The sequence below is a fragment of the Tachysurus fulvidraco genome, chromosome 15 (genome assembly GCF_022655615.1).
Source record: "Tachysurus fulvidraco isolate hzauxx_2018 chromosome 15, HZAU_PFXX_2.0, whole genome shotgun sequence".
Lineage (NCBI taxonomy): Eukaryota > Metazoa > Chordata > Actinopteri > Siluriformes > Bagridae > Tachysurus > Tachysurus fulvidraco.
Genome location: NC_062532.1, coordinates 8,724,743 through 8,749,944, shown reverse-complemented (window position 1 = coordinate 8,749,944; position 25,202 = coordinate 8,724,743). Strand labels below are relative to the sequence as shown.

The 25,202-nt window shown below is 37.3% G+C and overlaps 2 protein-coding genes across 5 annotated transcripts in view; one reads left to right on the top strand and one right to left on the bottom strand.

Annotated features, from left to right (window-relative positions):
* The window catches only part of coro7 (coronin 7), a 108,504-nt gene that overhangs the window by 57,931 nt on the left and 25,371 nt on the right, over positions 1–25,202 (top strand). The window lies entirely within an intron of this gene.
* vasnb (vasorin b) lies at positions 8,210–25,184 on the bottom strand. 3 transcript variants are annotated; one of them, XM_027141524.2, is made up of 4 exons: positions 24,840–25,184; positions 14,183–14,230; positions 14,023–14,073; positions 8,210–12,100 (listed from the first exon to the last, which is right to left on the bottom strand). In XM_027141524.2, the coding sequence occupies exons 3-4, from the start codon at positions 14,063–14,065 to the stop codon at positions 10,062–10,064; spliced, it is 2,082 nt and encodes a 693-aa protein (XP_026997325.2). In that variant the 5' UTR covers positions 14,066–14,073; positions 14,183–14,230; positions 24,840–25,184; the 3' UTR covers positions 8,210–10,061. The 3 variants fall into 3 exon arrangements, with proteins under 3 accessions (XP_026997325.2, XP_026997323.2, XP_026997326.1); XM_027141522.2 differs by lacking the exon at positions 14,183–14,230 and having other exon boundaries at positions 24,840–25,183; XM_027141525.2 differs by lacking the exons at positions 14,023–14,073; positions 14,183–14,230 and having other exon boundaries at positions 24,840–25,183.

The following is a 25,202-nucleotide window of genomic DNA, read 5'->3' as shown; positions in this document are numbered from 1 at the left end:
GGATTTGCGGATTTTCCCAGTGATGTTTGCTTTAAGGGAAATTGCTTTGTCAGTTCATTTTTGTTGGTAGGAGTGGAGATTTGAGCTGATTCTTTTCAATACTTTTGTCCCAGCTACTGTGCTGGCAGCTCAAGCTGCAAACCTTTGATGTCTCATGATTTTGTATTACAGTTTAAAATAAATTAAAGGAGACGTTTTAGTAATTAGGAAAATCTCCAGTTAGAGGTTTAGCCATTAAAAAATGAACCCGCAAACTGACAGTTTAAGGAAAGTTTTATGTCTAGATTCTTGTCTTCTTATGTCTTGCATATTGTACTATCTGTGTTCATCTATGTATACATAAGCATGATTATTATGAACTTCTTTTTATGGCATCACTGGGCATTAAGTGTCTTTATTCAGTCATCCATCATAACATGGTGAACTGACTTTTACAGTCAGAGCCACAGGTTCTTTTGTTGCTCAAACACCAGTCCAAGCATGAGGGTTAGACAATCTGGAGGAGCAACATTCCTACACACACACACACACACACACACACACACACACACACACACACACACACACACACACACACACACACACACACACACAGTCTTTCTCATCATTACCATTCAGGTCTTGTGGCCTTTTCAATAGATATGCTTTTAGAGTTGATAGAAAAGAAAAACAATACACACACTGCATTATGTCCAGGTGCACTCACACAGGGGACTAGATTGCAGGCTTTTGAGTACAGGTTCAGAAAAAACATACTAATTTTACATCCTTACTTTGTGCGCACCAGTATTTCCAGTACTTTCTGTGCCATAATTTGCCAGTGTTTCCTTTTATTTAATCAGTTGATACCATGCTATTTGTACATTTTACTGTCTCGTTGTTTTGTTGTTAACACTCAATGTGACTTACTGTTTTGCACGTATGGTTAGCTGCTAAATGCTTCTCATTTGTTTTGTACTATTGATAATCTAAAATATCTGATCTAATCAAATGTTATATCATATAACCAGAATCTTACATATAATCATATCTGTACATCAAATATTTTAAACTGCCTTGCAGCCTATTTATTTATTTAAGTTTGTAGTTTCCCAAATTATTAATGTAGTGTATTGTAATACTCAACATCTTATAAATGATAAAGTGTAAAAAGCAAAGAAGTATGGAAACAGAAGAGAGTGAATGAATGAATAGATAGATAGATAGATAGATAGATAGATAGATAGATAGATAGATAGATAGATAGAAAGAAAGAAAGAAAGAAAGAAAGAAAGAAAGAAAGAAAGAAAGAAAGAAAGAAAGAACGAACTAAGAAGAAGATTGCTGATAAAGACCAGACCATACAGCTGACTGGCACAACATAAAGCACAGGAAAATAAGGAGAAAACATTTTAGTTCATAAACCTTACAGTCCAGACCTACACCATCCTTGGGCTGTTTCATTTGTTTGTTAAAGCCCATAAAATAGGTGTATTTTTGACATTTGTTTCTTCCTGTGGTTTAGTAATTCACATTGAGGTTATTTTTAAATGCAGCATTTTCTGATCCATGTGTGGTCAGGAATTAGGTGTGCTTGATGAGTTTATTTATTTATTTATTTATTTATTTATTTATTTATTTATTTAGACCATGGTTCAGTTGTTTTGTGTGCAGTTTTCTGAAACTGAATAAAAACAAAAGTTTGGTACGTCTTCACCAAACAAGGTAGTTGATAGGTTGGTTGTCTTTCAGCTATGGCCTGTGTGACCCATAACAAAGAGTTGTGAGAAAAATAGTACAGGACAAAACACAAAGCACTTCATGTGACTTATTTGTAGAAAGCAAGAGGCCCTGCTTCAGGAAAAAAAACATGTAGGAAGGGGTAAGAAGGGGGTTTCTGTTTTTATAGGCTAACAGGGATTAAAACCGTATAGTGGGCTCACACTGCCTTTACCATTTACATATATTGAAGGAAGACAATGCAAGTGTTTTGGCTGGTTGCCTTTATCCTGAACTTACTTCTTACAGAAGTTACCACCAGTCACCAGATTTGAATATTATTGAGCCAGGTATGTTGGAGGCACAAGTTACCAATCCACCATCATGTTATGACCTGGCTACTGTTCTGTAAGAGGAATCTTTCCAATCCCTTTGGCCACTGTGCAGGACTGTGCATGTATCTGTCCTTCCCAAGATGAATTGGTGCTGTAGGGGCCGCAAAAGGAGGCCCAATACCATACTAATAAATTATTGTGGTCTAAAACCCGATATTTTCATTGTCCAACACTTTGTATACTTATACATTTTTAATGGGTTTATAATGTCCAGTTATTGCCTGGTCCAAGGAAGGATAATTGGTGAACCGGTGACACGAGCTCTGAAAGCTCATTGATGCACATGGGGAGTGTAGGCTAGCGCATCTGCTTTAATTCCAAAGTTACTGTAGTACAGATGAAAAAAGTTTATACTGGCTATGGTAAGTGTCACAAAGCACAGTCTGTATAGCTGCATAGCTGTAGACCTAGTTGGAGTGGCCATGTTGTCCACAACTGAACCTAGAATTGCCATGTGGGAACTAGACAATGGAGCAACAGAAGAAGCTGGCCTGATCTGATGAATCACATTTTCTTTTACATCATGCTGTGTGTGTGTGCATTGCTTACCTGGGTACGAAATAGCACCTGGATTTCCCAGATCTCAATCTGATTATGCATATACAGTATGTGATTTGCTGGATAAACAAGTCCGATTCATTACGACATAACTGCTGAAGGTGTTCTGTTATATGGCAACAAGACATTAGCAGCAGATCCTATAAAGGGGCTTTCATGGATTGGACTTGGCCTTCAAATTCCCCAAATCACAATCTGATTAAGCATCAGTGTGCTGTTCAAGGTAAACAAGTCCGATCCATGAAGGCCCCTTATAGGATCTGCTGCTAATGTCTTGGTGCCATACGACAGCACACTCAGATTTTGTGGAATCCATGCCTCTCAAGGTCAAAGCACAAGGGAGACCTGTACTGTACATATAAATAAAATTGAGTCTTTTCAGTTTTACCACAGGAAAATCATACTACTCTCTCAGCCTGACAACAGCAGTGCCAAAACCGGACGTTTTTAAGCTATGCAATTTTGAGCCCCTTTCAACTACCCAGTGAGAGATGGGAATGAAAAAAAAAAAGTTTCTTTTGCCAAGGCACCCCTGTAACACACACAACACCCTTCCATTTTTAAACCACCTTTTGGCAGCAGCACTAATCAAAATGTATAGGCCTTTATGTCAGCAATGGAGCTCTGGCTGGAGTTTGCATGGTCTCATGTTGACCTTTCTGCAGTTCCTTTTTAATTACATCTCTTCAGAGGTTTAAAAAAATGCACTGATGGATTTAGAAGCTGTTGTGGGTTAGGGGCCGGATGGTACAGGGCTCACGGCGTGCTGGTGTGTGATGAGTTTTGAGGGGTACCACACATGGAACAGCTGCTATTCAGCCTGATCAGCATTTTTCTTCATTTACACACACTGGCACGCAGCCTTGGCATTAAGAGATGCGTATGGCCACATTTGTGTTTATGTGGTGCCAGAGTGCTGCACTGGATAGGCTTATTACAGGGAAGAGGAAAATCTGTGCGCACGACCAGGCCAAACCACGACTACAGCTTCTAGTCTTAAGAGACAAAGCTAGCTCACAAGAATTATAGTTAACATTTAGAAAAGCACACTTTTTTTTTTTAAGTATTTTGTTTTTATTCAATATTTAAATCATAAAATAAACTGTTATATAATTTAATGAAACATTCCAAATATTTATTTTTTTTGCTGCAGGTAATATTTTTCTTATGTTGTAATTTTTTTTTCTTTTTAATTTTTCCTTTTGTTCCAAGGACATGCACTTGTATATTTTGTTAACAAATGGGCATTTTTACAGTTGCTTTAAAATAACATTTATTCACTTAATTATACGTTTTTATATCTTAAATAACTGCTTTTTGCTGCTTCTTCTCTGAGAAATTATTTAGAAATAAATTCTATGGATTTTATATATATAATTTTTGGTGCTGTCCAAGATTGTTACTCTTGACCATCTTGACCACTCAATGAATTGATTGTTATTGATTGTCTTGACAACAGCTTATAATAGATTAAGTTTTTCCTGAGCTGCCATTCAGCTGATCAGCGATTCCGCAGCTTTTCAATGTCAAGGTGTTTCCTGCGATCAAAGTGAGTGATAGAACATCCAGAGCTTGGTGAATCCTTCAGGCCCATGTGGTTCATGTCTGAGTGCTTGTTTGTTCTAAGGGAACTGCCTTCCCATTGTTGCTGGGGCAAAAAAACGGGATGACTTCAGGGGTCATGAAGTATGCAGCTTATGTAAGCCGTTTAACTTCAAGATATTTTTTCTTTGTTGCCAGGTGAAAGCCAGACAATTTGCTGAAATTAGGCTTCCCTTTTTTTGTGCTAAACTCTTGCACACTTCACTGAAAATCCATACACACAACTGCACTCCTTTGTCTATGTTGGCTCATGCTTCTGCCATTGATGGAAAAACTCGCCTTTTGTGACAGATTCAGCATGAAAGCAAGCAGAATGTTTACTGAACCGGCTGATAAATAAGATATTTGGCACTCTACTTGGACAGCTGAGATTAAAGCTAGATAGTGCTTTTTTTTATCTATTCATCATAAAGTTATGACATGCTGAAATGTTTCATCACAATTGCCTCTGTGTGCATGTCTCAGGATGTGTGTGTGTAGCAAAACCAACGGCTGTTTTCATCTGGATAGACAGGTTGGCCATTTCAAAACTCAGGTGCATAAACGGTCTTGTACTCAGACTAAACAACAGACTAAAACCAGTCAAACATTAAATGTGTTTACAAATATAGATTCAAAACCCATTTCTATTCTTGCATTATTGATTTCAACACATCCAGGTGAGAGAACATTATAATTCTGTTTGTGTGTTGAAACATTTAGGCCCTGAGTGCTTATGTGATTTTTATTAGAGCTAAGACTAAATTTTCTCAACATTTTCCTATTGGATTTGTTGCTCTTTTACAGTGATGTTTACCAATAAATCCTCTAGACACCATCCTAGACAACATAGTGCAGGGAAGGAACAACTATAGAAGAGCAAGATATACAATTAGTTCATGTTGATGTTTACAATGTGGAAGAGATTAGGCAGGAACTGGTTTTATCTGTCCTTGCCAATTGAGGCAAATTAGATGCAGATGTTTTAAGGGAGATCTTGTTAGGTTTGAGTTTAATTGTAGGCTCTTTTTTCTCCACCAGCTGTTCTGTCACACTCCGACCTCTCCCCACCCTTCCTTATCTGGAATGTTACTCTCTATTATTAATGCCAGATTTCAAACATCCATAGGATTTCCAGATTCCAAATTTCCATATGATGTAAGAAATATTCCACTAACAGTCTTTTATTGTTGCCTATGCTTGTTGCTTTGTTGTTCTGAAAGGAAAAGTATAAGAGTGCTCCATGGTAACAAATCTGTTGTGATTTTGATGCTCAATAGTTCCTGGGCTTGTTTTTGGCAACACATTCTGTGCTTTAATATTCAGTACATTTACTATGAAGAATACTGATTTATTACATACAAGCTGTGCCACCTGATTTCTTACTATTTTCCTTGGGCTTTCTTGTTTTGTAATTTGCTAACCCAGAAAATAATCCAACCACAGTCTCATCTTTATTCACTGTGTTCTCCCAATCAAAATAACATTATATTCCCTTTCTACCCCATTCTTGTCCATAGAGGCAGGTGAGGCAGAACCCCACTATTTATATTAGAAATTCAGTAAATATTCATTTTCTTAAAGTAATCTCAATCATTGCAGTGCTCTGATTTAAATTAAGGAGTGTTCATTGATGGGAAATGGAATTTAGGTAGATTTGGTATTGGTGGATTAAATCTGCTATGCTGTGCAGGTGCTGCTGTTGGGCAAGTGCAGAGACTTGCACTGTCAATTCTGCTCAGACACAGAAAAATATGTGTTTATGTGATACTTTAAAACACAAATGGCAGCACAGTGTGCATATGATGTATAGAGTCAGTTCTATTGTAAGATATATTGCAAAGATTTAGAGAGGGAGAGGGAGATTATAGAATATATAATGTCCATACAACAGAAATACACGTGAAATACTCAAAGAAATGTCTTTATTTAGCAATTCCCAGGTTTATGGGCTAATTTGAGGTATTTTGTGTGGGTTTTTATGTGATAGTTGAGCTGGAGATTTTGATGAAAATCTGGTTCATGATGCTATATCAAACACAACTAAAGACAAGTTTAAATCTGCTATAAATGGGATGCTAGACCATCTGTGGTCAAATATCAACAACGCGCTATAGGCTTAGTCTAAATATTCACCAGATGGTAGTATATAGCACAATATAAGTTTAATAACCTTTCAGTTTCATTTATTTTGAAGTGATGTTATGAATATTGGCCTGGCCCACTGAAATCTCAGGCAGTGATCTGCTGCTTAATTCTAGCTCTGCTAATCTGCTGCTGTTAGACTATTTTGCAAGGCACTTAATCCACTCTTAATGATCTCTGGAGCTTTGCATGTAAAAAAGTTCTGACCACACACACAAAAAAAAAAACATGTTTACTCACCTTACTATAGCAAGGCCATGTTCTCTCCTTTAATGACATGGCACTCACAGACCCATAGTCAAGACATAACTTTTAAGTGTGTAAGCAGGAATTGTATCACACTCTGGAGAAAATGTTAACAGCATATATGGAGAATAATATCTATTAAAACTTTTTTTTAAACAAAATAACTTCTCTCATTCCAAACTTCTCTCAGAACAAGTTTAGAAAAGAGGATTATTTTATTTCAGCAGAATGTATTCTTCGATCTTTATAATATGAGGTCTGTCCTTATTCACCTTCAGCCCTATTTTAGAGATAAATACATTTTCTTATAGCACACAAGTATATTTTTGGACCAATATTTACTCTGTAATTAATTTCCATGGAATTTAAAAAAGATTTTTTTTTTTTTGGGGGGGGGGGGGGGGGGGGGGGGCTGGCTGTTTGTACAATGGATTCTTTGAAAGTTTAGAGCCTGAGCACTGAGTTTGGTACAGAGCCAGAATGCCTGGACTGTTAAATTCAGAGAATAATAGGAGCCTTTTATTGAAGGCTTGAGAGGAAAGAGGCACACACTTTCATACACACTCAGGTACATGCCACAATCCACACACAGAGTAGTCAGTGTTCTGGAGTTGAGGGATCTCCTGTTATTGATATGGTCACATAAGACATGCTGAACTCCAAACGCTGACTCATTTGATTCCCTGCTCTAAATTTGTCTTTTGTTTTCATTACTACATGATGCTGTTGTCATTAGTAATTTGTGTTTGCGTGTGTGCATGTGTCCCAGTGTGTGCGTACAATTGTGTGTGTGTGTGTGCCTGTGTGTGTTGGATGTTCCTCTGTAAGACACTGCTGGGCTGTTTTATGTGTTTGTGTTAATCAGCGTTTTAACAACAGTTTACAACTGGATTGTTGTTCCTTTGCCAATGCTAGCAGGAGATATTGTGTGCAGGCTTGTTTTTATATCTTGGTTAAGCCAGATAATCTGCCAGTTTTGAGACTATGAGGACATCTGGTTGGTCCCAAGAAGTGAAACTTTTTTTTTTTTTTTTTTTTAAAAAGAAAAAAAAAGAAAAAAAAGCTGAAGCTTATAGAAGTGGTTTTTTTTTTATTGAGGTTAGGGTTATGGGTAGATTTAGGTGCCAGTGGTATAGTAAGACAAATGTTTCTTTGTTCGTGTATGTGTTCAATTCCATTAAGCACTCCAGCTAGACTTCTACTTGTAAAATATCTGAGTGGTCAGTCACAGGCATTTGTGCAATAACAAACAATATCAGCTTGTTCTATGTGGGTGAAGGGAGAAAATTACAGTTAAATATGTTTATTTAGATTTGAATATGGTATTTTTTCAATCACTATTTTCTTTCTCCATAAAGCAAAAAAATACCTTACTGTCTCACTCTTAATCCTAAACAGTCTTAAACAGTAAAATATTCTGGGTGGTGCTTTTTACATTCTTTACATGGCTGCCTGGTACCTCAGTGAAGTTTTCAAACCACTCTACCTTAAAAATATTACTCTACCACAGCATTGACACCTCGGAAGATTCAGACACCACTTCCTGCTACACCCAGAATAGCAGCAATGACTAAATTGAACAAATACAGATTTTATTTGTATTTATTTGCATTATATTTTACACAATGCTACTGTTCAAATATATACAACTTAAGCAACCAGTACACAAATAAAATATTCCCCAAAAATAGGGAAAAACAAACATGCATATTGAAAATAAAGAAATATTTTCAATGCTTCATAGAGTTCACACTTATTTTCCAGTTTAGACATTTGTACCTATTGAACAGCATAGCTTCAAATGACACATCCATCCATCTATGCAATGTTTACACTGACCAAGTACAGAGCTACTGGCTAAACAGTAATGCTGTTTCTCACTGAGGCAAGCCAACAAATCAACACATCTGCCCTTTCACTATTTTTTGGTTGAATGTAGTTTTAAAATGAGATTATTTGGGTCTATACTGTCTTTGTATTTGAATCCAAAGTCTCATTCAAGTAATATACTGTTACAGTAAAATTATGTACGGATATTTAGATGGTTTCTGTGCTCGAGCAGCTGGGTCTGAGCAGCAAAATACTTGTTTGATCATGGTAATTTAACAATTGTGGAGTCATTTACGTTTGTTTTTTTTAACCCTTTTTTTCTTTATATATATATATATATATATATATATATATATATATATATATATATATATATATATACACACACACACACACACACGCACACACATTGCAGTATGGAAATATTACATATATCCTTACAAAAATTGCTTTAACCAATCTCAGTCTACTAGGTCAATTTTACATTGTTGTGGGTTTTGGGTTGTGGGTTTTTTCTAGAATATAATTAGCAAATTTTTACTAGTTAAATGTATGTTAACTTAAATCCATGCTAATGACAGAGGTAGATGTGTTCAGGAAACAGAACTGAGTGAACACAAATAAAACATTTCATAACCTTTAATGGGTGACTCGTGAAAAAGGCTCGAGCACAAGATGTTAAATGGATTCAAATAATAATAGGATTTTGGAAGTGCTATACCACTTTGCCACTGTAGTTTCCCTTTTAATTTACTTTTGCATATTAAATATCAATAAAGAAACTGTACTCACTAGAATATCTGTATGAAAATATACAGTCATTTGAAATGTGTGTTACAATAGGATCTTTCATTGTTTTTATGTGAGATACAGGAAACTCGTGTCTCTTTGAAACTTTTATGCCCATCTGATGTAGACAACAAAATAAATGTACTAATGAGGATTTGTGTACAATATGTAACTTTTTAAATTTACTAACCTGTTTGTGAAAGATTAAAAACAAGGCTCAAATACAAGAGGGGCTTTAGTTAGTTTCAATTATTTTCTTAATTAAATAAAACTTTTATCTAGACTGTCTGTCTTTCTTTGTAGAAACAATTCTTTGATTGAATCGTTGGTACTAGCATATTTATATATATTCAGAATTTTTGTTGTCTGCGTCATAGTCAAAAGAGGCAAAGGAAGAAGAACTCGTATTTATATACTGAAAACACACAAACTTAAACAATCAGTAATATACATTAATATGCAACAATATAAATGACTTCACGTGCCACAATTAAAAGCAACACAATTATCTGTCTTTACATAACTAAAGAAGTCCTTATCTTCATTTTCAAACACATGTTGTACATTGTTCTCGAAGCACAAATGTTCCAGAGTTCTACATGTGGGATACTCAGCAAAATAATGCCTTGATGGTTCAACCATCTATTTTTGTGCTACATTTTTACCCAAAATACCGCTGGTTTTAATTGAAGACATTTAAACAGGCAGCATTTCTCATATATTTGTCTTTAGTTTCATTTGCTGAGACAGTCCTGACAAGATCATATAATTCATGCTTTATTTTCCTTTGCTCTTTAAAAGTAGCTCCAAGTATCAAACTCAGGATGGCTTTAAAGTGTTCAAGTTGTTTGCAACACAGCAATCTTGTATGAGTGGCATCTCATAGTCCAAATAATCTTTCTGCACTGCTGATTGAGATGACATTATATCTGGCTGCTTTTGTGGCAGGGCTCCATTGTCCATATCTGCTTTAACACCCTCCAATTCCAGTTGGGAAGGGTCACAATACAGGTGTAATTGTTTTCTTTTTTTTCTGTTTATGTACCAAGCCACACCAACAGCAACTGCCACTAGCACTAACAGGAAAAGAATAGCCAATGCTGGCACAAGCATCGTTGTGAGCTGTGGATCTTCTACTTGTGCACTGGTGTACTGCTGGTTTAATGTCTGAGCCTCTGTGCATACACTGTCTTCATCATTGGGCTCGTCCAGTGGACTGGCACAGATGAAATAAGTGGAATTTGGAAGCAGTCCACGCATTGTGTACTCTGCATAAAAGGCTGGAATATTGAGTTGCTTTGGACGTTTATCTGATCCTGAGAGGTTTTTATAAGTTAGTTTGACACCACGAATGTATGGACGCCTCTCAATGTAGCGATAAAGATCTAGCAGTATTGATGAGCTTGTTACCTTTGTTGCAAAGATTTCAGACATCCCGCTGACCGTTGCTGTAGAGAAATCTTCAGGTAGATCCAAAACCTCCTTATTTTCACAATATTTCCCTGAAGCCCCACGAGGACAAGTGCACCCAAAATGACGCTGATGATCTAGCCAACATGTGCCTCCATTTAGGCAGATACTGGACGGACAAAAATTTATATTCAGATCTGATCCTGTACTGCTGCTTGGGGAAGCTGGGTCTGGAAGTAGAGGATGACTGTCTGTCTCTAAAGAAGGTTCATCGCTAGGCTTAAGAGGGAGAATTGCATGTGGTGTGGTATGCAAAGTGGTGATTAGAGGTGGGACCAGTGTGGTCGTCTTAGCTGGACTGATAGTAGTCCTTGAAGGGCATCCAAATTCATGATGTCCTAGTCTTTCCAACACCTTTCCTGCATTCCTGGGTGGAAAATGACAGCGGGTCTCCTCTGTCCTTCCCAGCAATATCTGTTTGTTACGCAGCCAGTTGGGAAACCAGGCAAGTGTGCAGAGACAGTTAAAGGGATTCTCTGCAACAGTAATTTTTTTCATGTGAGGGAAGAGCAGGGTCATGTTATCAGGCAAACTCTGCAGACTGAGGTTGCTGATGTCCAACTCCTGCAGTTCATTCAGGTTCTCAAAATTTTCCCACTTTAATGGACCTACAGGATTGCCAGCTAAACTGAGTCTGACCAAGCCCTTTGCCTTCCAAAGCACTTGAGGTAAAACCTTCAGTTGATTGTTTGAAATATCCAGTTCATGAAGGTTCTTAAAGCTACCCAAGAGTTCCTGATTCAGAGTGCTCAGTCCTAATCCACCCAACTTAAGTGACTCTAATTTGGGTGTCTGGATGTCAGCTGGGCCTGGTGAAGGGATTTTATTGAACCGCAGATCCAGGAGAAGCAGATGGGGCATTTCAAGAGCAGGTAATGTTGCCAGCTCATTTCTGTACAGCTTTAACTCGAGTAACTGCTCCAGACCAGCAAAAGCTGCAGGGTGTATGCTCTTAATGACATTGGTGTGAAGATAGAGCCTTTCCAGCAACTCCAGTCCAGCAAAACTCTGATGAGAAATATGGGTGATTTGGTTAGCTGAAAGATCCAAGTTACGTAGGGAAGATAGTGGCTCAAACACCCGATCTGGTAGATCTTTCAGCTTGTTCTGACTTAAGTCGAGCATCTCTAGGCTTTCCAACCCAATAAAATCTTCCTGGTCTATGGTCTCAATGCCATTCTTAAAGACATACAGGTTTTTTGTTGATGCAGGGACGTCAGAAGGCATGGTTATTGCCTGGCGTGTATAACAGAGAATGGAGTCATGACTTGAACAGGAACAGTCTTTTGGACAGCTACTGGCCAATGTCCAGGAAGCCAAATGCAGATAGAGGAGCAAGGGTAGCAGCAGATGGAAGAAGGGCTTCATGGTGCTGCTGACACTCAGCCCTAAAATGAGAAATGCAAGATTATTTTAATAGCCAAATAATAAATATATATTTATTAAAAGTTTTTTAAAGCAATATGAAAATGGTACTGTACAGTATGGAAAAGGAATATTATATTCCATAATTCCTTTTGTTAAATTCAATAAATTTCATTATATTCCTTTCTTTTCCCTTCCTCAATGACATTATACTGCATGTTGTACTTCTCTGTAGCTAAATTCTTGTTTTGACAAATTATCATGCAAAAACCACCCAAGCAGGCTTGTCCTCACTGAATAACTAAAATGAGGCATGTAAACTTTATTTCTTATTTTTACAATAATAATCGTTTTATTAATTTTACATTTTTTTTTGGTGATGCTCACAGATTAACACGTTGCCAGAGTAAAAAACAACACTTGTTTAATAAACAACTGTGAATGTGTAACAAAAAAGGTATATTTTGTTATCTGATTATCTAAAAGTAGCCACCTCACAGAGCAACCACTTAGAACTTCATTCACAAAGTGTGAATTGAGTTAAAGTTACCTTTGTTCCTTGGAAACGATAAATTTGTGTATGTCTATTAGTTTCACTGCTTGCGTTTACCTGAGAAGTCTCATGAGTCATCTTTTGAAACTCAAATTGAACTGCAGTCATGAATCATACCTTAACTGGTAAGAAGGAAACTCAAAAAGATACAGAGCAGGTTTCTTCAGTTTGGCCTAAAAACAGGTTACGTTGCAGTTCAACAAAACTGTTGGATGACTGCTGCACTATTACAACCACCAAAAAAAAGGCGTCTGTTGGCTAAATATGCACTCTTTTTCTGTCTGCCTGTTCTCATTAAAATGTTTCATCTCCGGAGTAAAAGGAATGCCTGGAATATTGAGACCTGGCAGATCTGTTCAAGCGCAACAGGGTGTGAGGGAGATTTTGTTCAGATTTACTCTTACTTTTTTTTGTTTTTTAGTTTTACTGGCATATTTTATGCAGAGCAGAAGCCTAATTCGGTATTTTTATTGTAGGTGCTGCTGGAAAACCCATTTGGACATTGCAGATAAGATAAGAAGTAAAACAGTTTGCCATGGTCAGTTAGTTTCAGAAGTCAAGGGTCATTGTTGGGAAGTATTGTGGGAATGTAATCCACTGAATTAATCTGAAAGTGTCTTTAAAAACCAAACTAGCTTCTATGAATGGCCAGAAATACATAATGGTTCTTATAGGAGCTGTTTCAGAATTCATTTAATAGGTAGGAGATGGCAAATGATTTAAGACAAATCAAAAGATTAAAAGGACAAATGGAGCAGTGTAGAGTGGAAACAGTGAAAGAGACAGTAAATACTAAAAGCAAATAAGAGCATGAGGAAATGCTTAAAGATATGTCTGGGTTATAATTAAAGAGCATTAGGCATCATAGGGAAACTGCACAGTAAACTGGAAACTGCTATAGTAACCCAGGTGGATTGCTCTGGAAGAAGATCAAGGACAAGCTTGGGCAAAAAAAAAAGATAATTTACAACTTAACATTTCTGGCTGTGTATGTGTTTTTGTCTTATTTAATTCAAACTGGCACAACAACCGTGATTAAGCTAAAATAGGACATATCTCTAAATTCTAGGCTAATTCCTGATAACCCTCTGCATCTCTTTTCACTTTCTGGCAGTCAGTCTTATCAGAGAATAAAAAATTAGAACAACCTCTTGTGGATTACCTCAAAGCCCTGCACATAACTCGTGTGCTGAGTGACTTCTGTCTGCTGAGGCATTAACTTAAGTGCCTGGATGTTGTATACTGAGGAGATGGATAAAGGTTGCCATTCAAGGTGGCTTGTCTCCCTGCTATAAGTTTTGTGGGTGCAGCAGTGAGCTTAAGATAATAGGGATCATTTCTGACCAGGTTCAGGCTTTTACCAGGCTAATGACTTACAAAGCAAGAGATTACCTGGCTTTGTTCCCTTTTCATCACTGGGCTGTTGACATAACATCTGGCCCTCTGTAAAAATTTGACATATAGATTATTAGATTCTCTCCAGAAACGTATTGTTTGTTAAACATTCAACCCTAATGACAAATGCATTTGATGAGTACAAAAGATTGAATACCAGAGATGAACTGGGAAAAGAAATTTTCTCTGGCTTCCTTTTCAAAACCTAAAGTTAAAAAAAAAAACAGTGAACAAATAAAGTTAGTGAGAGGAAGAAAACGATTTGTCAGCAAAGAGGTAGCCAAGAGCAGGAAACAGAAGAGCAAAGTGGTACAGTACAAAGAACGTCACGGGACCCACACAAAGAGAACTTTCCTTCAGAACAAAGCCCGGGCACTAAGGGTAGGAGTTAGAGGCAATTGATGGTTTGCATTGTGCAACATAGTAAAAGAAGAAAACTTTTGATTCACACACAAATGCAAGAGTAAGTGAACAGAGTGCACTCCAGATTATAAGAGCCTTTGTCAGTGGACTTATGAGCTCCCCGAGTGCAGAATGGCTACACTTATGTAGCACAGTTTAAAATGTAATCCTTAGTCCATTTTGCATGGAAATCTCAAAGATTAGTCTATCAGTCCATCTTCATTCCCAAGAAGCTTAAAATACATTAAATGAACCGTTCAAGTCCACTTCCATCCTTCTGGACCACAGTTGGTTCCGTTTACTCAAAATTAATACACCACTGCCACATCACTACACAATAAGAGATCAGGAGGAAAAAAAGAAAAGATCAAACAGAACTATGTAAAGCAGAGGCAGGGGAATCTTTTGTTGTTAGCAAACCATGTCAGATATGTAAACTATGAAACTCTGGTACAAGTGCTATTTTGAGTTTGTTTTATTTGTGCAAAATGTGTGTGTACAGTATGTATGTGGTGTGTGTGTGGGGGGGGGGTATTTAATGGAATTTTCACTTAAATGGAAATTGATATCAATGCTAATATTAACGAATATTAATATTGCAGAAGCTAGGTTTTTCAAACTTAATATTTAGTTGTGTGCTCCATCCAAAGTCACACCCTAAAACACGTTTGTGTAGAACTTCAACTGATTAAAATGTTTCGGGGTAGATAGATGCTCAATTCTGTGTCAACATAATATCCGTTACTGCTAAAGCTTTAATAGTGCATTTGTGACTTGAATGTTCATCAATACACCATCATTACTGCGAAGAATACCCTGAATGTCTTTACTGAAATGCATTAATGCATCTCAGCTTGCTAGCCATTCAGCCCTTGTCAAAGAACCTAAGAACAAAGCAGCGAAGTTGTAAAAGTAAGCCCCTATCTTAGGTCAGGCGTGTTTGTCATTTTGTTGGAAGCCAAAACCCATCTCCTCCTTTGTTAGACCCGTGCCTGGCTGACATCACAGAGATAGCGGAGTCGTATTTGCCACAGGTAAACAGGTAGGATTTCAGAGGCAGGTGCTTGAGCGTGTTGCATCCTCCAGGGTGCAATGCAACCTGACACCTCCAGCATGAGTATGTCTGTGCCAAACTGAACTCCTGTGCCCTGTGCTCACCCCTGTTAAAGTGAGACGATGGTCAGGGCTGTTAAGTGGGTTGGAAAAGAAAGGGTGCACTTCAGAGAAGGCCAAATGTTACACCTGTGGAGAGTCAGACAGCAGATATGCAAACTTGTTGCTGGTACTGTGTCCCCCTCTAGTATGGACTTATCTATTATCTTTTGTAATGAAGAGCTCAGACAGAGCGGCTGCGAGGAATCTTTTCTAGCACAAAGCTCTGCTGTTAGAGGCGTCTCCCACTCTTGAATGTCAGTCAACATAGAGATACTTCATTTAGATTACCTCCTCATATTATGCCCTTTGAAAGCCTACAGTTATAATGCCAATATTGTTCTCTGTGTGACCCATCACAAGCTGTTCGAGAGTGTTTAATAGTGTCCTTTAATAACTTTACGACACAAAGCAAGTTAACATTGTTATATATTAGATCTGAGATAACCTGAACTTATTGGTATTTTTTTTTTACTGGTTGTAATTAAATGTAGAAGTTGGCTAAGAATAAGTAAAGACCTAAAGTTACAGAAGAGAAGAGAAGAAGCATAGCAGCTCGAACAATGAGGGTTCCAAAACAAGTAAAAATGAGTTATGGCCATTCAAATGTACTGTTCTAAATACTGAGTTTGGGGTTTTCACTAATGACATTTTATGTACAGTATGTACTGTTTGATATCTCTCTCGGCGTGCATTGCACTTAATTATCAAAAGAGGTTCTGGGTTCTCTTGACTGGGTTCAAACGAGTCAGTTCAAGAGTGATCTGGGTGCAAACAACTCTGTTTTATATTCATCTAGTGGAGTATTAATTGAATTGCTACTGTTATACAGCAATGTTGGAATTTACAAATGGTATTTCTGGTTTGTTATATTAATCCCCACTTTAATTGATGTTGCCTACAGTATATTGCTCTTGCTGGTACCACAAATGTATTGTGTAAGTTTACTATATTGAGTTGTTTTAAAAATCCAAATTAATTTTGTATGTTTTTTCCCTTTTATTTCATCTACATTATTGAGTAATTGCACTTGCCAGTGTTGTGTTAATGTTATAAATAAATGTCAAAGTTCTGCATAGCATCACCTAGTCTACGTTTGTTTATACGATATTACTTTTTATGTCAAAGAAACCTTTAAGTACCTTTAGTCTGTTCACGAGGTTATAGTTTTCATAATTGTAGTCACCGTGCTAAACAACGACATTTCTTGGTCGTTGGGTGTTTGTATGTCTTCTCCAGGGAAACCAGGTCTCCTGTGCCAGAGTTATATTAGTGTTATGTAATGTGTTTTCTTGTTTGCTCACCAACAATCTACATTTCATTCTTCTTCTACACCTTTCTGAACATACCTGTGAATACAAACACACATACATACAGGCTCGTCTTGCAAAAAGTCAAGAATGAAAGGAATCCAAAAATGGACATGCCTGCCATAACATTTTTTAACATCTTTAGTCTTATTTACAGGTCTGTTGTCAGGGTCTTTTTGTATCCTGTCCTCACAGCTGGAAAAACATGACTAAACACATGTCACACAGCATCACCACACGGCACACTGAGCATGAACAAAGTAGCTAAGATCTGATAAGCCGAGCTATCTCTAAAATCTGTACTCTTGAATTTCACAAGCAATCTTCATTTTCTTGTGCACTTATATGGATACACATACACATACATATATCTTTAGAAATCACTTTGCATCCCTAAGCCAGTCCAAAATTTTTAACATTTTGGGCACATTTCTCTACACAGTCACAGATTGTAGATAAATCAGAACTCCTGGTCTTTATTTTTTTACTCCTGTACTTTAATTCTGCCAGTGAATGATTAATTATGCGGTAGAAAGAGTTATAAAGGCAGAAAAAGGTAAGGATAGGAGATATTGTTCTTAGTTCTGCCATGTTGCTGGCTCTACTCAAGTACACCAATCTCTCCTCCCTGACCTTGGAAACCCTCCCATTCTGTCATTCATGCTTGAAATCTACATGCCATCAGCATGATGTCTTTATCATAACTCATAAACCAAAATAAGCATGCTGAGTTCAAAGGAGGTGTGTTGAAAGTGCTAACTGCATATTATAGACCTTTTTTTAAAACTCTGATTCTCATTTTATATGCAGGTTGTTGACAGCTTTTGCAAGTTTGTATTTTTCCTCATTCTTGTTGATTACTTTGAGTAACAGACCATTTGTAAGAGACCAGTTTTACTGGCTTTTTATGCCAGGAGGCCTTTTTTTATAAACCACACATCACACACAACTCTATGGAAGCACATGAAAGATCAATACATCATGATCCATTATTCAGTTTTGTGTAGTTTAAAACACTTGTTTAAAGTTTGTCAATAGCTAAGTCCCCATAGGCAATCCTGTACATTGCAGCACCATAAGGTTCTATCACGGTATTGCCAGTACACTATTGAGAAACTAAATCTAGAACCATAAGGGACTATTCATGTTGTATCCTTGAGGTGACCACAAGAGAAGGGGTTTAAACATTTTTCAAACAGGGACCCTTTTAACTGTGAAATAAATTAGAGCAACTTCCACATTAGTTAAAAGCACTTCAGTTTACCTGTTCTTTGGAACCATAGGCTTTTTTAAATTAACACAAAGCATATTAAACTGAAGTTGAATTTTCAGTTGAATATTATATGAAGGCCTATTTCTGAGCTACTGAGGAATGGAATTAACATTAAAGCAACTGACCAACAGTAAATATAATATCTTTGATAACGATGGGTTGTGGTTTTCACCACTGTAACAAAATATTAAAATCACAGACCTTTGGGATTGTCAAGACACCACTTGGAAAGCCAAGGCACTAAAGGTTCCTACATCAGCCAAAGCTGTATTAGTGAAGTAGTAATGAATAGAAGTAGAGGTAATTGTAGTAGAAAGTAGTGCAGGGGTCTCCAGCCTTTTTCATCTGAGTGATACTTTGACAAACATAAGCTAAGAGCTACTTGTGTTATATTGTTACTAACATTTGTTTACATAGCTTATTGTAATAAACCAAACCAGCTGAAATTGTATTAGAATTTATGTGTTTAAGTAATCATATTTTTATGGCATTCATATGCAGTTGCAATAGGAAATATAAAAATCAACACCTGCACTAATAAGAAATGTCTACAGCACACTTTTCCTGACTCTTCGTGTGGCAGGATATATTCATTTCCCGGTGAAATTAACCGTTTTCCTTTGGCAGCTTGGTAGCTTTAAGCTTCCAAATTGAAAGAATTTGCATTGCTTTTTCTTTTTCAGGAAGACAGCAACACAGGAAGTACTACTTACAGTCTGCCTACTCAGTCTCTCAACACACACCCTCACCATGTTAAACTCCATGGTAGATTTAATTTAGACTAATCCATAGAGACTTCATGCCCATTATGAACAGGCAGGGATTGGCTGTTGTTGCGACTTTGAACTAAATACTTTTCAGAATTGTCTGTGTTCTTGTTTAGGCAGGGATGGAGAACACATGTCCTACATCCACATTGTCAGTGCATGACCCAGCAAGCCCAAAGACACTTATACACTTAACACACTGACAGATACCAAATCTGCTAACTAGAAGATGCATGCGTCAGGCTCTGCATCCTTCCATGTATGCGTGTGTCTGTGTGAGACAGAGTGTTTTTGTTATACATGCCCCCCATGACTGCATTATAAGTTCTGGGCTTTCTGTTTCAACTGCTGGTCTGTTGTGTCAGTTAAAGGGCTTGGAAAAGTCGTTGGCAATTTACTGTGTTTAGTGTTGCGTGTTCGGGCTTGAGGCTGTGGTCTGCTGCCTCCTGGCTGAGAATAGAGTGGAAGCATTATTCCTTAACTTTATGGCCCTTGTAAAACCTCAGGCAGTACAACAGTGGACTCCAGGATCACATCCACAGGTGTAGCAGTGTGCCTGCCCAGGCCAGTAAAAATAATCCCATCACACATGCATCATACAACAAGGCACCAGGAACTCTTACTTTCCTTACACACATATACAGGCATTGCATTTTCACTGCTTACACCTGCACTGCAAACCTCCATTATTGTTTATTCACAACATGTATTAATCACAAGTATGTCAGCTGCCAACAAATGTTAGGCCTTTCTATGTCACATGCATGTGTGCTCAAACACACGAACACTAAGAAAAAAGCACATTGCTTTCAGTCTGGCATGCAAGGTGACAGCTTTCTGATCGGTCAACACCTTGTTTAACAGTATCGACAGAGAGAGAAGAGAGAGAGAGACTGTGTGTGCTGTCAAATTCCTGCATAGCATACTTGAGAATTATATGTCAGGGAAGGTAACAATGAAAATTTTGAGGTGTGTGTGTGTGTGTGTGTGTGTATATGCTGCATGCATGTGTGTATGTGCATGCTGTACTATAATACATTCAGACACCAAGTAATTGTGCAGTTATTCAAAAAAGCATTCTACTTCTGATCTTGCTTAGAGATAACAGCTACAATCAAGCATGCCATCATGGAAATGACACACACACACACACACACACACACACACAAACACACACACGCAAACAGACACATGCAAACACACACATGCAAACACACACATGCAAACACACACATGCATGCTTATTTCCCAGAAGAAATACCCCACAGGAGTTTATTTTTGAAACCTAATATTTCTACACTGATTTCTGTGCACAGTCCCTAACACCCCCCAAGACACATGAAATACACTTAAATCTAAAACCACTTCTGAATGTGAGACAGAAATGGAGAGATTTTAGCCAACGTTAAAATAGTGTGTGTCTCTCTGAGCCACATTTGGCAGCCAAAAGTTTCCGACACATCATGATCCATGATTGTTATTAAGTAGATAAAATCAGCATGCAAAATGCTGAACCATCACTTTTTGCATAATTAAACTGAAAACTAAGAAATTCACAGAAAGCTGGAAGTAGAATGTAATAGGTTGATTTGCTTATCAATGCAACAATCAGCAATCAGATGATTCAACAATTAGATGTTAATCTGGCTAACCAGAGACATTATGTGTATAGTTCATGTGTATATGCTTTTTTTAACTCCTTTTTTTATATTTTGGTGGTATTTATCTAATGACCTTTCATACCTTGCTGTCAATTGCAAGCACATTATTTGATAGTAGATTTTATAGTAGAACACGACCAACTTTGCATGTGCAAATTCAGAAACTAGTTTTCTAATCACACCTCTTTGTAAAATACACGAGTAACCAAACTTGTAAAACAACTTGCACAAAAATGTCTCTATCCTAGGCTTGACAGATATATAGGCCAGATGTAGTGCAGCTATTGTTTGCTTCCTTTTTCTCTTCCTCTTTCCTCTTTCTCTCTCTCTTTACCGGACACTATGGGTTGAGAATACACATGCATGCTGATCTGGGACCTGTGAGTTTAGGGTTGGTTGTTTGTTGGTTTTGTATTAGTGTTAATCCATTAAACTTGCGTTTCAGTTATTGATGAATTATGAATTCAGTATTAGGAGAGCTATTTACTTTTTTTTGAGTTTGTAGGGTTAAAGTGTGCTAGACTAAAGCTGGGAGTGTTCAGAGCTCTTCAGCCGACAAGATATCAAATTAAAGAAGACTCACCTCATTTGACTGTACTTATGTGTGTGTACGTGTGTGTGAGAACACTGTTCATCAGAGAAATGCATACATATTTTCTCTTTTTCTTGACTTCTTGTACATCATCATAAAGAAAACTCAAGCTAGTTCTCACTTATCTTGTAATCAGTTTTTGAGTGAAGTTTTAGTGTTTCTCTTACTGACGTGTTTGAATTTGCATTAGTCATTAACTGTGGCTGGTTAAGCATTTAACCTTGTGTGGAGTTCAAGGCTGTGGTCAAACATTGCTCTGAACGTGTTTTTGAGCAGCTGCACATTTGCACTGGTGCTGTTTGTTGCCTCCTCTGTTTCAGGCCTCATTTCCCCAATTACAGTTCAGTCAGGAGGTAATTACAATCTTTTGATTAAAAGTCATTTCTCTTGTTTTACTGCAGTTTTGCAGTGGCTTTCAGAGACACGTTCATTGCCTCTCTCTCTCTCTCTCTCTCTCTCTCTCTCTCTCTCTCTCTCTCATTAGCAATTTTCTTGTTTTTGTCATATTCCTTGTGCAAATGGGGAATAAGACAGCAGTCAAATGGCTGAAGTTTACATAGTTCATTGGAGATGAAATAAGTAGGCAAAAACACTAATAGTTTAGTGTTTATAAAGCTTCTGGCCATGGCATAAATCATGTGATCTGCTCAGGATGTTTCATGTGATACTTATTCCCCTATTTGTCAAACTCTGCTTCAATTTGCCAACACACTGCTTGATGACTATGGCTTATTGAATGTTTGAAATTATATCTATATAAAATCTAATTTCAAAACGATGAGCTACATTAAACTTTGGACACCTTAATAATGACTTAATCATATTTAAAAGGCTCATATCAGAAAGGCGTTTGATCTAAAATCAACAAAATCATTCATTATAGTTCACAGCAAATATCTAATTTCAGTCTTTAATAATGGCTATAATATTATCAGCTGTTTTACAGCAATCAGCATTTCAATTTAGACTCCCAAGAAGCAAGGCAGAAGTGACAAAAATCTGTAGGATGGCATGACGGAGAAACCTTGTTCCAGATTTAAAACAAGTCCCAACTTCTACTGGGTTACAGCAGATAATGTGATTATAAATTTGTAACAAGCTTTGTTCTGTGGCCTATGGATGGTCTCTTTCATTAGTTTTGAAGCTATTGTACTATTTCCAGGGTTAATATACAAACACTCATTCTAGTGGCTCTTCTTGTCTTCCTACTGTCTGATTTTACACCCTTTCCCTTCTGTGTGTAACTCTCTAATATGCCATTTAAAGAAGAGAGAATAGAGATGCACTGCCTGTATTTAGAAGGCAGACATCTCACAGCTACTCTCTAGGTGTCATTTGAGTAGAAAATGCAGACAGGGCACAGGTCCATAACACAGCCTTTTAAGATCATCTTGTTTCTTGGGAAGGTGTATGTGTGTGTTTAAACAGTCTGTTGTTTAGCAGAAACCCTTGCTGCTGTTCTGCTGCTTGAGTGATGGTGTTTGGACAAGGTAGTGGAGGAATACTGGGGGATGTTTTTCTGACACTATATCTACTGCAAAGAAACGTGGTATTTAAAACTGTGTGCCATGCACATAACTCTTGTATACGTACACACGTTATTTTTATGTTTCACAAAATCTAGTTTGGTATTCAGAAATATGCCAATGGTGCTGCTAAATGTTGCTTTATGTTTCTATTGTGGTGTTTATTCAGTGGAGGTCTGTTAGAGGTTAAAGCACAAAAGTAACAAAAGAGTATATGTTGACTTTTTCATAGTGCAAAATTTCACTACAGCAGCATTTTCCAACGACCAGGGTCATAGTGACTGATGGATTAACTAAGGCACCCCTCAATGGATTAATCCCAAACCACTAGTAAACATAGTTATTCTGCTTGTTATATCCATATCAAGCTAGGGCTGTCTTAGGTTTACAAACTAAATACTCTAGTATTTTGTATGACCTCCAATTTTTATTATTATTATTATTATTATTATTATTATTATTATTATTATTTATTTTTTTTTTTTTTATTTCTCATTTCTCTTCAACCTTAAGGTGCTACTCCTTGGCACACATAAACATAGAATAGGCCAGTATATTGCTGAAAGAATAGTTCTCTCCTCATTTTCACACCAAATGCCATGCACCAGCTCTAAATAAATCCTTCAGGAGCAGGATTTTGCATATGAACTCTTAGAATGGATTAATTGATAGCTACCTGTACAAGAAATTGGTTTGAATAGTCTACCGTTGCATCAGAAATACGGTGCTCTGAGGACAGAAGTCTTACCTTTTTAATTTGTTTGTCTTAATTATATTTTTATAGTCTTGTGGCTTGTATACTGATAAAACTTAAATAGAGCTAATTAAGCTGAGATATATTTTTCAAAATCTGTCAGGTACCAGACAGCTACCAAAAAGTAAAGTAGTTACCAAAGTGTTTTTGCTAGGTTGGTACCATCAAGAGTACATCGTTTGTACCTTATAGCTGTATATATCTTTGAATTTGGAAGATATGTGGTGTACTTCTAAATAGCTTAAAAATAGCTTTTAAAGGTAAATCGGAAGTCAATAATATCCAAATACATACTTTGAGTTCTTTAACATTCATAAAAATATAAACTAAAGGTATACAAGATCTTACCAACCCAGTGACCAGGAAAATACATTTTAGTAGCTTTATGTTTAAGTGTTCAAATGCATCAAGCTTTATTGTACCAGATTGTAATGGTTGTGTAAAATATAGTGCAATATATAATGATACTGAATAAAATAATATCACAAAAAATGAGATGCAAATACAATAAAAGTACACCAACAAGAATGTGAAGTCTGGTTTAACAAAACTTTTATTCTAGAGATGTCCACGGTTTCATTTTGTTTAGTTTCAAGTCAAATAGTAACGGTCAGTGCAGGTAAAGTCAAAAAACAGTCTGATATTAATGTTAATAATTAAAATAAGTGCGAGAATTTAAATTAATCGCCTTTACACTCCATGGGACTAAACAGATTCCCTTACAGCATTCCTCTGTCTGACCCTCATACTGAACTGACTGCTGAACTCTTTAGGCAGACAGATCATACGGTGTTGATCTCAGTACTTCTACTGTACTGAATTACATTTCAGCATAAGTCTGACTGGGACTCAGTAGGCTGCGCCCTGGAGATTTGTTACTCTGAAAACCGAGAAGTGGGTGAAAATAACCCCAAGTTTCTGATGTGCTGCGGTCAGACTGTAGCTGGGACACTTCTTGGGACTCTCTGCTCTCTGTTTGGTCCACAGTGATTACAGTGTCCCAGAGATGGACCGACAGTCTTTAACACGTCCTCTACGAATCTTTGGTCGGCGTGACACGTCTAAAGCGTCGTAAAAAGCGCTCGTGCTACTTTTAATATGCTTTTTACAAAGTTGTGATTTTTATCCTTCTTGATATGTTGTTAAGATTTAACATAAACATTTGATCCAGAGGTACAAATACTTTTTATTCCTAGTCTTATTTACGGCTTTTCTGGCTTGTGTCATCATTTTGTGCTTTAGAAGCCTTTAGGATTGGGAAGGAAACAAACCAAGAAGCGCAAATTTGAGGAGGAAAAAAGTACAAAATCTATAAAATTTTTATATTTTTTGTTGCGAACCTAATTAGCTTTCGTTTAATAAATCGAGTCGACTCACCAAGTAATGTTTGTTGTTTTGCTTCAAACTTGCCCAAACTCTCCCCAGCAGCTTCTGTCTCTTATTAAGGACAAAATCCTTTTAGCCGCACTCAAATAAAATCCAGTGAATTTGAAAGTCGTTTAACATTTAAACCCGGAGTGGTTTAACTCGCGCGCGCAGCTGTCAGTGTCCGTGCAGCGAGTCTACGGCTTGCGCCTCAGCCCCTTTACAACAAACAGTGATTTACCGGCGAGAAGGCGGGGCCAGTGGTGACGAGTGGGCGTGACTAACAGAGCCCCACGTCCGCGAGCACCCACACTGCAGCGCGCTGTTACGATTTGCGTGGCGTTAACTCACCCAACCGGTACAAACGAGCATCAA